The sequence below is a fragment of the Salarias fasciatus genome, chromosome 4 (genome assembly GCF_902148845.1).
Source record: "Salarias fasciatus chromosome 4, fSalaFa1.1, whole genome shotgun sequence".
Lineage (NCBI taxonomy): Eukaryota > Metazoa > Chordata > Actinopteri > Blenniiformes > Blenniidae > Salarias > Salarias fasciatus.
Genome location: NC_043748.1, coordinates 26,545,463 through 26,560,662, shown reverse-complemented (window position 1 = coordinate 26,560,662; position 15,200 = coordinate 26,545,463). Strand labels below are relative to the sequence as shown.

At 48.4% G+C, this 15,200-nt stretch overlaps 1 protein-coding gene across 1 annotated transcript; it reads right to left on the bottom strand.

Moving 5' to 3' along the window:
- Positions 1–7,664: 7,664 nt before the first annotated feature.
- On the bottom strand, positions 7,665–14,003 carry LOC115387298 (guanine nucleotide-binding protein G(I)/G(S)/G(O) subunit gamma-5). Its single transcript, XM_030089966.1, has 2 exons — positions 13,908–14,003; positions 7,665–7,790 (listed from the first exon to the last, which is right to left on the bottom strand). Exons 1-2 carry the CDS (start codon positions 13,998–14,000, stop codon positions 7,665–7,667), a joined length of 219 nt encoding a protein of 72 aa, XP_029945826.1. The 5' UTR covers positions 14,001–14,003.
- Between the last annotated feature and the right edge of the window lie 1,197 nt (positions 14,004–15,200).

The window sequence follows — 15,200 nt, the reverse complement described above, 5'->3', positions numbered from 1 at the left end:
AACACAGCCCCACCCACTCCCATCACCCTGAGAGACTCCCCAGTGGACACTGTGTATTCCTTCTGCTTCCTGGGCTCCATTATCATCAGGACCTCCAGCTGTCACTCCCTGTGCCCCTGCACCCATGTGGGGGCGCTCGGGTCCTGTTTTGTGTTTGTCTGCCCTCATTGTTCTCCTGTCTGGTCTGTCTCGTTAACTACCTAATGTGCTGCACCTGTCCTGCCCCCTTTATTGAGCCCCGATGTCCTGGTGTGTCTGGTCGGCTCCTTGTTGGTCTGTCTGTGTGTTTGCGTGTCCTGGCATGCACCTGCTGTGTTTTTTGAGTTTCCTGAGTTCCTGGTTTCCTGCCCTCCTGCCCTCCTGAGTTCCTGGTTTCCTGCCCTCCTGAGTTCCTGGTTTCCTGCCCTCCTGAGTTCCTTTTGGAAATAAAAGACCCTTTTTTGTACTCTGCCTGCTGCCTGCACCTGGGTCCTTCCACCTTGCACCCGTGACAGAAGGAGCCGACCATCTCTGGACCCAGCAGGCAGTAAGTCTCCAGCCCTTCGGTGGCGGCGCTCCACCCGCCCCGGATCGTCTGCCTCTGGCCGCCGCCAAAGCTGCTCGCCCCCGGACCGTGTGCCTATAGCCCCCCACCGACGAAAGAAGCCCGCGCCCCCCAAAAAAAAGCCCAACAGGAGATGAACTTCGTGCGGCAGCTGAAGAAGTTCAGCTTGCCGGTAAAGATGATGGTGCAGTTCAACTCCTGCATCATGGAGTCCATCCTCACCTCCTCCTCTGTCTGGTTCGCTGCAGCCATGGCCAGAGACGAGGACAGGCTGCGGGGAGTCCAGAGACGAGGACAGGCTGCGGAGAGTCCAGAGACGAGGACGGGCTGCGGAGAGTCCAGAGACGAGGACGGGCTGCGGAGAGTCCAGAGACGAGGACGGGCTGCGGAGAGTCCAGAGACGAGGACAGGCTGCAGGGAGACATCTCTTCTGCAGAAGAGATCATTGGCTGCAGTCTGCCTCCCCTCCAGGACCCTGAGGCGTGCAGGCAGGTTGGTGGCCGACCCCTCCCACCTTGGTCAGAGCCCTCCCACCCTGGTCACTAACTCTTCCAAACTCTCCCATCTGGAAGGAGGTTCCGGTTCACCAAGACCAGAACTTCACGACACAAGAACAGTTTCTCTCCCCCGACACTACTGAACAAGGCCTCAGTCCACCACTGACAAAGCCCCCCCCACCCCACCCCCAACACATGCACCGTAACCGACTACAATCTACGTACAATCTTCAGCCCCATAAACCTCACTGGAAATACCTTTGACCTTTCTAACTGTATAATTTTTGTAAATTGCATCAATTTTGTCATCGCCATATTATTACTCTGCCAGGAGGTAATAATATGGTGCCAGGAGGTTATGTAATCACGTCGGTTGGTTGGTTTATTAGCAAGATTCCGGAGAAAGTAAAGGATGGATTGCAATGAAACTTTGTGGAAAGGTGGGTCTTGGGCTAACTTATAATCCATTAAATTTTGGTGAAGATCCGGATCACTGTCTGGATCCAGGAATTTTTTTAAATGATTCTTTATCATTGAGAGCTAGGGCAGTCATTGACATAGTAGGGCAGGGAGCCTGTGCGCCATGCATGCGCTGGGGTGGGGGTCGACGGAGGCATGCACCCGCAGAGACCGGGGGAGAACCGAGAACCGTCAGTTCGGGGTGTGTGCGTCCGCTCGAGGGCCCGGGTAATGCTTGCATGCGTGCGTGCATAGGAATCCTATAACGGGCTGGATTGGACGGTTCAGCTGGCCGCCATCGCGATCCCTGATATTTGGTGTTGTTGTTGTTGGTGAGTGATTTGAGCTGTGGCGGAGGTCTGCGCTCTCTGGGTGCCAAATTCTAGTTGTTGTTGTTGTGTAACGACCGGGTAGGTCCTTCCCGTTTCACCCAGCAGGGGGGATTAAATGTTTTCCTGAGCTGACAGCCTAATTTGTAAACTTGGTTCGCTGGGGATATGTAATCTGGGGAAAACTTACGGGTTTTTCACCTGGACATTGGTATGGGGGCGGGGTTGTTTACTTAAGGAAGACGGCGCACCTGCTGCGGAGGAGTGACGTCACACGCCGTCCTGGAACTGACCAACCGGAGGAGCGAGGCCGTGGAGCGCTAGCCAGGGTGGATCTGCAGGACAGGACTTTGTGGAGACTTCGATGTTGTTTTGGACTTCCCGCGTTGTGCGGCGTTTTGTGTTTAATTTATTAGGAGGAGCGACGAGTTGCTTGTTTTCTGTTGGGAGGGGTCTTTCCCGAATAAATGCGGGTTTTTTGTCGACAGTCTTAAGTTTTCTGTCTGCCAGTTAATCACCACTAATGCGTGGTGGCAAGATCGCCTTGGAATTAATGGGTGAATTGTTACAGTTATTGCTATTGTGGTATTTGCTTGTATCTTAATTCCTCTTTATATTTTATACTAGTGCCTTTTTGTCTGTTTGCACCTCCACCAAAACAATTCCTGTTATAGGCTGCTGTACTTGGCAATAAACCCATTTCTGATTCTGATGTATAATGTGAACAGTATAGGTCCTAAAAGAGAACCCTGTGGAAGTCCATATTTAAAGCTGCTGTAGGCAGGATTTTGCTAGTCAATGCTAATTTTTCTGTGTTTTCTTTGGATTAAATGTTAGAGTATCCATTGATAATCCTTCAGGAGTGTAGCATAACTGCACTACCATGAGGGCGCAGCGTTTCCATCTGTCTCTGTTCTGAGCTGAAAAGGATTCTTGACCACTCCCGGTATGTTTGACCAATCAGAAGAGCCCCTGAGGCTCTAACCTGATTGGTCGAGGGGCGGCGCTTCAAAGCTCTGCTTCTCGTGAACGCGCATGAGGAAGTCCAGGCCCGCATATTGACCTGCTTCATCAGGCATAACATCATCAAAACTCCACGGAGGACACCGTCTGTTTCTACTGGAATTCTTAAAAAAAAGCCTTTGACCCCAGGCCCACCGTGAAAAGGTCACAGGTGAGTCAACCCGCCGGCGCAGGCGGCCGTGACACTGCCAGCCCCGCTCGGCACCCCGAGGTCGGCACGACTCCAGGTTTCAAATCGCCATCTTAGATTTATCAAATCACCATCTTGCGAAGGTAATCCTGCCTACGGCACCTTTAGCTTTAATCTGAGCTGAGGAGTCATTGACTATGTTTACATGCAGTCAATATTCGGGTTCAGGTCAATATTCCGGTTTCTGAATCATTTGGAATAACCCGTTTACATGCTTAAACAGACAGAGTTACTCCTGTTTACATGATCAGGGATATCCCCATTCAAACCACGGCCACAGATGACGGCATGACTGCATTTGCACTTTATGCCACTAGGTGTGCTGTTTGCATGTTCAACCTTATTTTACACAGACACCACAGAAAAAGAAGGGCGCTCTCTCTGCATGTTGTTAGAAAAAGAGTAAGCCAGCGAGACGTGATAATGTTTAATGATGCGATGCGCCGTTTTTTTTTTTCAGTAAAAGAGAAGAACTGAATGATCGTTTTGGCACATTTTATTTACTTAGTAGCAGCTAAAAGCTAAACTGTGTCACAAGTAGTTCCTGGACTCAAATGACCGAGATTCCTTGCGGGTAGACCATGTGCAGAGCAGTATTTCATGTCCCTTTCGACAGGGATATTCCGATGCGCGTTTATATGACCAGAAATTCAGGTTAGAAAAGGAGTAACCCAGGGGTAATATTCAGGTTTTTAAAAACCGGAATATGAGCATATTCAGGTTTTTGCACGTGTTTACATGGCTGTGCGCAACCGGGTTATTGCGAATATTCTGGTTAAGAAAGGGTTATTGACTGCATGTAAACGCACCCAGTGTTATCATGAACAAAGTGGAACCTCTCGCTAAATTTGACTGAAACCAGTTTAATGCTGAACCTTTTAATTTCAACATTGTCTAGTCCAGGAGTCGGCAACTAGATTTGGCATCGGGTCCTTTTTTTTGGGCACTTGAATCGCGGCGGCCATAGGGGCATCGTGTGTTCATGTCCAGTTGTGTCTGTCCGGTCGCGGGGTGCGAGGGTGTGTACGTGTGTTGGAATCCAGTCACGGGCTGGACTGGACAGTTCGGCGGGCCGGCTTCGGCTCGCGGGCCGCCAGTTGTCAACCACTGTTCTAGTCTCTGTAGCAGGATGTCAGGATCAACAGTATCAAATGCAGCACTGAGATCTAACAGGGACCAGGACAGGGACCAGGACAGGGACCAGGACAGGGACCAGTCCTCTGTCTGAGTCTGTGAGAAGATCATTAGTGACTTTCACCAGAGCTGTCTCTGTACTGTGATGAGCTCTGAAGCCTGATTGAAAAGACTCTAACAGGTCATTGTTATATGAATGGGGCTGAGACAGAGCTGACTTCAGCAGCTTTCTGTAGGATTTTAGAAATAAAGGGAAGGTTGGATATTGGTCTGTAACTTGTTAGAACACCTGGATCAAGGGTGGCTTTTAAAAACAGAACCTGCCTGTGGGCTGGGAGGGGGTGGTGGTGGGGCAATGGCTTTCACAGCTTGTGGGTAGAAGCTGTTTGTGAGTCTGTCTGTATGCCATTTTATGGTGCGGTATCTGTTTCTTGGGGGGGCTGGGGCTGGGTATGTCAGGTGCCCTGTGATGTTGGAGGCCTTCTTCTGGATCACCACCGGAACCCTGGATCAAGAGGCTGTCTCTGAGGTGGACTAGAGCCGTGCTTGAGGGATCTCAGACAGAACATCAATCAGCTGATCCACTGAGACAGCCTGGATCCAATGGGTGGATTCTAACTGAGCATCAAACAAAACAGCTGCTCCACTGATTAACGGAGGAACCCGGACCCAGTGGGTGGAAGGTTTACTGAACCCCGGGTTCTACCATGTGGAACCGGCTCCCAGCTCTGCTCCTTCTCTCGTTTCAGTGTAATTTCATTCTATTACTACATGACCGTGATGATGGTTCCTCTTGTAGCCTCTGTTCTCTGTTTATATATGAACTGTCTGTAGATCCAAGAACCTGTCTGTCCTATCTCCTCTTTCTGTCCCCTCACCCCAACCGGGACAGCAGGAAGACCACCTCTGAGCCTGGTTCTGCAGGGTTCTCCTCCTCTGAGCCTGGTTCTGCAGGGTTCTCCTCCTCTGAGCCTGGTTCTGCAGGGTTCTCCTCTGAGCCTGGTTCTGCAGGGTTCTCCTCCTCTGAGCCTGGTACGAGGGGGTACCCAAAAGAAACCGGAATTTGGTCAGAAAATAATGAGTTTGGACTTCTGGCCGTCAGATGTGCTACAGGTAAGCCTCGTGCATATCTGTGAAAAAGCTGAGCTCCCAGCGCCAGATGTCGGCGCGTCAGGTCCGCTCAGCCGTGAAAACAATGCTGAGCTGCTTCTTGGCTGTCCAGGGTCTTGTCCACAGCGAGTCTGTCCCTCCAGGTCAGACTGTAAACCAGGACTACTACAGGAAGTCCTCAGACGCTCCGTGAGGATGTGAGGAGGAAGCAGAGCGTCGTGGCGGAGTGGAGCCGGTTGATCCACCACCACAGAGCGCCAGCGGACACGGCGCTGCGCCTCACGCAGTTTCTGGAGAAGAATGAGATGAATCTCCTCTCCCATCCGCCTGATTCTCCAGATGAAGCCTCCAGGGACTTTTTCTTGTTCCCCAGGTTGAAGAAGCAGCTGAAGGGACAGCGGTTTGCAGATGTGGAGGAGGGGACAGACAAATCACAGCCGGCCCTGAATGGCACAATTATGCACGGGTCTGACGACGCATTGGTGAAGTGGGAGACACGGCTGGAGCGCTGCATTAATGCAGATGGAGATTATTTTGAAGGCGACGGTGATGTTTTATTTTGAAATGTCAGAAATAAAAAGTTAGTCAAAATCCGGGAACTTTTGGGTACGCCCTCGTATAGTGGTATATCCGTCCCTGGGAGAGGGATCCCTCCATACTGTGGTTCTCCCCAAGATTTCTTCTTCTCCCACTGGGTTTCTGGAGTTTTTTCTTGCCGGATGTGAGGGTCTAAGGCGGTGGTTGCTTCGTTTTGTCTCGTTACTGTGAATCTGACATATTAACATGATGCTTATTCACTGTTTTTATTGTTTTAACATTCTAACAGTTCAGTCACTGACGAGCTGCTGTGGACTGTTCATGCCACCATGTTTATTGGTCTGATGTCAACGTTCTCACTCTGTTCTGTCTGTGGACTGTTTATATCGACACTACACTGTGATTCATTGTTAGTATCAAAGTCTTGATCAATCTTTGATATTTTTTACCAACCAATGTAACATCTTGAAGCCTCTGAGGCAACTGTTGTTGTGATACTGGGCTGTACAAAAATACATTGATTGATATAGTGTTTAAATGAAGTTTGGTCCCAAAATGACAAAGATGACTCTGATAGGCGTGTTCATGGTGTACAAGGAACCACAGATTAAAACCACATCGGCCACCGTGATATTACAATGCATTTATTAAAGCTGAAAATTTCAATTAACTTGTTTCAGTCTTTATTAAGAAGGCATCAGACCTGAATTCTAGAGAAGCTCAATTCAGTTTCTGTCTGAAAAGTGATGTGATCTGGATCTTAGTACCAGATGGTCTTCAGACAAGGTGCTTTCACACCTACAGCATCTGGTCCGCTTGAAGCGGACTAGAGTCCCCAACTCCTGCAGGTTCGGTTCGTACGCGCTGGTGTGAAAGCAGACCAGTTAGTTTTGGTCCGGGACAAAGAACCGCACCGAGACCTCCTCGAGGAGGTGGTCTCGGTGCGGTCTCGGCGCGGTCCGCTGCTGGTGTGAAAGTTGACCAGCCTCGGTCTTGTCCGCTCTGTTGTGGAGAAGGCTTTTTGGTCGGTGGAGGCTTCCGTCGCAAGCCGCGCAGCACATCACGTCACACATGCTGGCCAATCAGGGTTCACTTCCGCCACCCAAAACACATTATTATGTGAACAGCGCCACCAAGGGGCAGGAGGGTCATAGTGGATAGTTCATCTGCAAAAACAAGAGGTGTGAATGCGAACCGAACCACCTGACAGCTGCAACATTTATGAATAATTTATGTCCGAACCGAACCACTCTAGCGGACTAGTAGGTGTGAAAGCACCCAAGACCATGGTTCACCTGAGACCAGACCGAGAATAGAAAACGTTTAGAGTGAGAACCCACTACACTAATTCTTTTAAACAGACAGATCAGAGCAGGAGCTCACCAGTGAGAGACATGGATCCATCTGGACCCCCCCCCCCCCCCCCCCCCCCCGCCGCCGGCATGCGACCCAGACACGGTCAGATCATACATATTCTCTTTATATTCAGGTTAAAAAAAAAAAACAAACCCTGTTAAGGTTGCAAAGGTTGTATGGCTGTAAAGTTGAAAAAGCTCAGAAGGAACAGATGAGATCAAGTGTGGCTGATTCAGCTCTGCTTCAGGCAACATTCATGAAAGAATCCGATCCAGCGTGACTCTGCTGGGGTTTTCCTCATCAGCAGCATCAGCTGTTTTCAGATGTCGTCTGGTTTTCTTCTTCATGTGATGAAATCTGCAAAGAAAAGACATTTAATCTGTGAGATGGGAGAAGAACAACAGGGACTTTTGTTTCGCAGCTCAGAGAGGAAGTCCCATGACCTCTTTTTATGGACCACATTATGTTTTCTGGAAGAGCGCACCTCACAGGATGGCACATGACTTGGGAGGCCTGAAGGGGTTGTCGCTGGAGGGCACCCCCATGAGCAGCGGGTCTTTATGGGCATTCTGCAGACAGAAGGTCTTCAGCTCTGCAGCAGCCTGAGAAACCTGAACACAGATCCGCACCACAAACAAATTCAAAATGAGCGAAATGTTCAAAAATGATTTATCAGACTTACAAGCTGCATGTTTACATACCAGATTGTGTACTGACAGAACAAATGCTGAAACAAAGAGTCCAAACACTGGTGTTAAGGAAAATATTTAATTAAAACTGCTGTCAGGAACTAAGAATTTTATTCATTACATCTTTTAAAGGTATAATGGACGATTTTCTCGAAAAAGTCGAAGCCAAACGTCTGTTACTCGCTGTTTGAAAACGCGCATGCGCCAGACCGTCCTGCCTGCTCTGCTGCTCCTACGAGGGTGCTTGACGGCGTGACGCAAGCATTTCTTCAGCGTGACGGACGTGTCGGAGGACCAATAGTTGACGCTATCATCACGCCATTCATTGGCTCAAACATCGTCCATTATACCTTTAATAGGAACAGCGAGAAGCTGCCACCTCTGAGCCTGGTTCTGCAGGGTTCTGCTCCTCTGAGCCTGGTTCTGCAGGGTTCTCCTCCTCTGAGCCTGGTTCTGCAGGGTTCTCCTCCTCTGAGCCTGGTTCTGCAGGGTTCTCCTCCTCTGAGTCTGGTTCTGCAGGGTTCTCCTCTGAGCCTGGTTCTGCAGGGTTCTCCTCCTCTGAGCCTGGTTCTGCAGGGTTCTCCTCCTCTGAGCCTGGTTCTGCAGGGTTCTCCTCTGAGCCTGGTTCTGCAGGGTTCTCCTCCTCTGAGTCTGGTTCTGCAGGGTTCTCCTCCTCTGAGCCTGGTTCTGCAGGGTTCTCCTCCTCTGAGCCTGGTTCTGCAGGGTTCTCCTCCTCTCAGCCTGGTTCTGCAGGGTTCTCCTCCTCTGAGCCTGGTTCTGCAGGGTTCTCCTCCTCTGAGCCTGGTTCTGCAGGGTTCTCCTCCTCTGAGCCTGGTTCTGCAGGGTTCTCCTCCTCTGAGTCTGGTTCTGCAGGGTTCTCCTCCTCTGAGCCTGGTTCTGCAGGGTTCTCCTCCTCTGAGCCTGGTTCTGCAGGGTTCTCCTCTGAGCCTGGTTCTGCAGGGTTCTCCTCTGAGCCTGGTTCTGCAGGGTTCTCCTCCTCTGAGCCTGGTTCTGCAGGGTTCTCCTCCTCTGAGCCTGGTTCTGCAGGGTTCTCCTCCTCTGAGCCTGGTTCTGCAGGGTTCTCCTCTGAGTCTGGTTCTGCAGGGTTCTCCTCCTCTGAGCCTGGTTCTGCAGGGTTCTCCTCTGAGCCTGGTTCTGCAGGGTTCTCCTCCTCTGAGCCTGGTTCTGCAGGGTTCTCCTCTGAGCCTGGTTCTGCAGGGTTCTCCTCCTCTGAGTCTGGTTCTGCAGGGTTCTTCCTGTTAAAAGCAGTTCTTCCTTCGCTCAGCCTCTTCCTTCTCATGTGGATCTGTTGGGTTTTCTCTATTAAAGTGTCTGGAAATGATTGTTATAGTTGGCGTTTTATAAATAAAGCTGAACTGAATTAATACATGTAGTTTACTGATCAGCTGACAGAAAAAACACTGCCTTGTTACTAAACACGTCTTGCCAGTTAGAGTTATTTTCCACATGACAAATTTAGAAAGGTTTTCGTTCACTTTTCTGAAGAAGAATATAAAATCTGTCCAAGCAGGATGATTTGATTTCATCTTCACTTTAAGAAAATGACGTTTTTCCTCCTTAAATTGTCTTGAGATGACAACCAGTGGCGAGCCAGAGGTCTGTGTTCTTGCAGTCCACAGGCTCCACCATGGCATGTGTCTGAGGACAGAGGAACATCCTGTGTTTCTGGGGTATGAGGAGACTGCACAGACTGGGGCTCGTCGATTGGTTCTCTAACGCCAGTAGGTCTCCCTGCTGACGTTCTGATGCCGCACACAGGCTGCCCCATCGCCCCACCCCCCCTGTAGGGCATGAAAGTGCTGCCGTACCCGGACTGGCTGTTGTGTGTGCTGTCGCGAGCTCGGTGGTCCGGGATACCTCCGGGCCCGCTGCTTATGTGGCTCAGCTCGGCCTCAGGGTCCATCCAGAGAGGTCTCGTCTGAACCCCTCTCAGAGGGTGACCTTCACTGGGGAATAGGGGTCACGGGGGAACGGCCATCCCCTTACAGGGTGGACAATGTTCTTTACCTCCTCATAGTTTCCTCACATACGCCGCTTTCATGCAGACTTCCAGGTGGACAGACGTCCATGACAGCAGTGGTCCTCCTGGGTCTGCCGTCACTGCGCCCCCTGCAGGGCTGGCTGAACGGCTGCCACTCCGAGGAGTCCACCCACGGTCCACTTTGGTTCTCTCTGAGGGGACCCAGCGGCCCTCTGGGTCAGGACGCTCTGGCACACCGTGGCCAGAGCGCCTCCTTACTACATGTTCAGGATAAATCTATGAAAGGCTCCCCCTTCATGGAGAGATGCAATTATTTCAGTGATTCCCAAAGAGGGGAAGGATAAGCTGCATTGTAGTAACTACCGCCCAGTGAGTGTGTTAAATATTGATTATAAATTGTTTACTGCCATAATTTCACAGAGACTTGAGAATATTCTACCAGACATAATACATAAGGATCAGACAGGCTTCATCAGACAGAGACAAACCCAAGACAACATCAGAAAAACATATTTTGAATTATACCATTAAGCAAAAAATTGAGACTCTTATACTTAGTTTAGACGCAGAGAAGGCGTTTGACTCAGTCAGGTGGTCGTTTCTATATAAAGTAATGTCTAAATTTGGTTTCCACCAGACCCTCATAGATGTAATTGCTGCTTTGTATGATAGACCATCAGCTCGGATAAAAATTAATGGAGATTTATCAGATTCTTTCACTCTGGAAAGAGGTACAAGACAAGGCTGCTGTGTTTCGCCACTCCTCTTTGCCCTTTTTGTAGAGCCATTAAGTCAATGGATAAGGCAGAGGTCTGATATAACAGGAGTGTTGTTGACATCTGGTGAACAAAAGTTGTCCTTATTTGCAGATGATTTATTGTTGACTTTAACAAACCCAACACAAACTCTGCCAGTATTAATGGAAATGATTAAGGAACACAGCTCATTGTCGGGCCACAAGATTAATGTTAACAAGACTCAGGTCTTAACTGTAAACTACAGCCCACCAAGCAAGATCAGGAACTTATACGGATGGAATTGGGAATCAGAATCTGTAAAATACTTAGGGGTCATTCTAACTAAGAAGTTTTGATGTTTGAGGCCAACTATGAATCCTTAACCTTAAAGTTAAAGTCAGACATACAAAGATGGAATTTGATCCCTTTTTTGAATTTGTATTCCAGAATAGAATCTGTCAGAATGAACATTCTCCCACGCTGACTGTATTTGTTTCAGTGTTTACCAACCAATCCAGATACCGGAAAGGCAATTTGTAGAATGGGACAGATTAATATCACAATACATCTGGCAAGGGAAAAGAGCGAGAGTAAAGTACAGATTCCTGCAGCTGAAGAAGGAAAAAGGAGGTCTGGGTCTTCCCAATCTGCAGGACTACTACTGGGCAGCTCAGCTGAGACCATTAATCTGTCTATGCTCGAAATCTTACACAGCTGGATGGAAGGATCTAGAAGGTACATCGGTGGGAGGAACACCTTTAATATCTGTCTTAATGGACAAAGATTTACAAGAACAGTTGATGCCTGATTCACTGTTACATACCGTGTTAGATTCCTGGAAAAAGATAGTTAAAATTGGTAAACTGGGTAAACAGATGAAAATGTTAAGGTGGTGTGCATGTGATTCAGCCTTTAAGCCAAACAAGACGGACGGAAGATTCAAAAGTTGGATCAAGAAGGGCTTAACCAATTATTATACATTTCTCCAGAAGGGGGTGTTTCAGAGCTTTGAGGAACTTCAGAGATCTCATGGGTTGGAAAAGGATGATTTCTACAGATATTTGCAGGTCAGAAACTATTTTAATCAAAATCTTCGAGAAATGAGTGAATCAAACGAATCAGGATTTTTTAATGTGTTTCAGAGGTTATTGAAATGGGGTTCATGCACTAAAGTGGTGTCCAGGCTTTATGATGGTATTCAACTATCTCCACAGGATGACACGGACCACATAAGGAAGAAGTGGGAAAAAGAAGGTCATCTGTTTATTTCATTTGAATGCTGGGAAAAGATCTACAAATTACAATGGATGACTTCAAGCTCCGACACATGGAGGGAATTCGGTTGGAAAAACATTGTTAGATTTTTTGTTACTCCTGCCCAGAAAAAATATCAGGAGGGAATGGACACATGTTGGAGACTCTGCTCAACAACAAAGGCAAATCATCATCATATTTTCTGGAGTTGTCCAGTGATCAAACCTTTCTGGGAGCAGCTGTGTGAACATTTAAACAACATCTTCACTGAAAAAATCGCTTGTAAATTTGAAGTGCTTTATTTAGGTGACATTTTATGGGACAACTGGACTTTGATAAAAAGCTACTGTCAATGCTTCTGGCAGCAAGCAAAAAGACTATTACTAGGAAATGGTTAAAGCCTGAAGCACCCAGTATTCAAGATTGGATCAATATTGTACAGGAAATTTATGTTATGGAGAAACTGTCATTTTCTTTAAGAGGTCAGAAGGAATGTTTTTTTGAGATGTGGTCATAGTGGATTAACTATATTAAGCCTGTATTATCTGTTGAATGAACAATCTCGGTTATATGAATAGCTCTCATACATTTTGATCTTTGTTCTTGGCTGTATAAAGATACATACGTTGTGATCCTTTCATATTTGAGACAAAGTGGAGTAAGCCCTCTCCTCCCAGCCTCTGGTATAGTTCTACTTTTGATTTTACTTTTGACTAGTTTGAACTTGTGTTGTTTTGTTTTTCTTACAAAATTCTGGATTAGTGAGGAGCATATATGTGCCCACAGTGGAAGTCTGTACACGGTTTTGTGCCCAAGTGATATGTTCTTTGCTCTTCCAATGAAACAATAAAATTAAAAAAAAAAAAAAAAATCTATGAAAGGCTTCTGACGCTCACAGTGAAAAAACATTTCGCAATTTCACCTCTCGCTTCTCAAGAGACGACATTTCTCCCCTGTGTTCTATTCTGACATCGTGGCAGAGTGTGGTTCTCCTCCTGTTCCAGGCTGAAATCCTGGCAGTGGTTTTCCTCCCACGTCTGCAGCCTGATGTGATCCACATGACTCTTTTCCTCCTCATGTGCTCGACTCCAGCAGCGTCCTCGTCAGACAGCTGACTTGTCCTCACTGGACTTCACTCATCTTTGTCCTACATTTCCTTTGGTTTTGTTTTGTCCTGGTTTCAGTTTGTTAGAGTCCAGCCAGGTCCAATATTCTGGACTCGAAACAATACATTCTTTCTCTTCGAGGCCCGGTGTCAAACATAGAGCCCGCGGACCCAGCCTGGTCCATGGAGCCATATGAACAAATGTAAAAGTGTTAAAGAAGAGAGGGATGATGGAAACTGCTGTGCTTTATTTGCTGGAGCAGAGTGTTTCCATGAGAACGACTGAGGCAGAGAGAAGCAGACGGTGACCGTGGGTTAGAGGAAACATGAAAAATCATCCAGCTTGGCTGTGAAGACAGAGGATTTCAGATCTGGCTGCAGCTTCACAGTCAGTCTTTGAAATGGAAAATTAACTTTTGAATGTCAGTCTTTGATTTGCGTCTTTAAAACGGGATGATATTGTAATTGTACAAATTACGCTTTAATTCTTTTTTGTTGAATTTTGTCTAGTCTTAAAAAATAATTACGTTATTTACTTTTTTAAAAATCAGGGGGAAGCCACTCGGAGGTTATTTATTCATTATTATGGGGACATTTGTATTGAGCTGTGTGAACTAGTCTGGTCACTTTCGAGTTTAAAAATACAGAATTTGAGAGAAGAAACTTCAAATCATCTTTAGTTTGATCTTTTTCCAGGACTTCTCATCATCTCTCTCTCACACACTCTCACACACACACACACACACACACACACACACACACACACACACACACACACACAGTCACACTGTCAGCTGTGGATCACAGTGGGTTCAGTGATCGTAGAGCCGTTTCCTTCAGTTCAGTTGAAGCATGAAGACACATTTGAGCGGGACTGAAGAGTTTGAGACAGTGGCTGCAGAGTGTGTGTGAGAGTGTGTGTAGGCCGGAGGAGCTCTCACCTTGATCCTGCGGACGCTGGCCTCCACCCGCAGCTGCTTGACCGCCTTCTGGGCCAGGACCAGGCTGCTGCTGGCAGAGCTGCTGCTGGACATGACCGCCGCCTCCTGCTGCTCAGCGCCACTGCTGAGCTCTCCGGGGCCGACGGGGAGCCCCGCCCACCTCCTCACCCTCCGCTCACCGCGGGACTCATCGGTCCCTCCAGGGACAGACACACTGCTTCTGAGCTGCTGAAGACCGTGATGGGGACTTGGTAGATCATGTGACATGAATAAGGCAAAGGGCTGCGCTGACACTCCTTCAGGGCTTCATACTGGATTCACAAATACAACACAACACACACACTCACACATTCTAAACCACAGGGGGACATCCGGATTTACGAGTCACCTGTCTGGTCCTGTCCAGTCTCCCAGGTCCCCGTCCTCGCTCTGGTCCTGTCAGATTGTGTGCCGCTGGACTCTCAGGTCTGCATTCAGCCGAAATGAGCGATTTTGCAGAGATGATGTCCCGCGCTGAAGCTCCCCTGCCGTGGCCCCCGCTAAATCGGTTGGATCTAAATAACTTCTGGAGGACTCCGAGCTGCACAATTTTTGTCTGAGTGAGTATATGAGCATGACACACCTAGAAATAAGGTCCAGGTGTCAAAAAACCGGAGTTACCCTTTAAAATCTCATTTATTTGCACTGGCTTTTAACACGAGCTGAGCTGGACATTTTTGCACCTTAAAGCTCATGTCCGGAGTTTTGAAAGAGAGAGGTTTTTTTAATCCAACGTCTCAGGTTCCGCCTCCCTCTACTTTCATGAGCGACCAAGCCACGCCCCTTTAATTGCGCACACTATTATCTGTGGGGTGAAAATGAGAGCCTCTGAGTCCTGCAGTCCTGTCAGCAGCTTCTGGAGTCCCATGAGCCACCAGGGCTCGATAGGACTCCTTCTTCAGCTGGACGGCAGCCCTTACTTCCCGTCTCCATCACCGGGTTCGGGGGTTGCCGCCACAGCAGGTACCGGAGACCTTACCACCACAGCTCCGGGCAGCTGCCTCGACAATGGAGATGGAGAACATGGAGAACACGATCCACTGGGACTCCATGTCCCCAGCCTCCCTCGGGACATGAGAGAAGCTCTCCCGGAGGTGGGAGTTGAAATCCCTGCTGACAGAGGGTTCCACCAGACGTTCCCAACAGACCCTCACAACACGTTTGGGTCTGCCAAGTCTGTCCGGGTTCCTCCTCCACCAGCGAATCCAACTCACCACCAGGGGGAAACCGGTCCACAGCTCTGCTCCTCTCTTC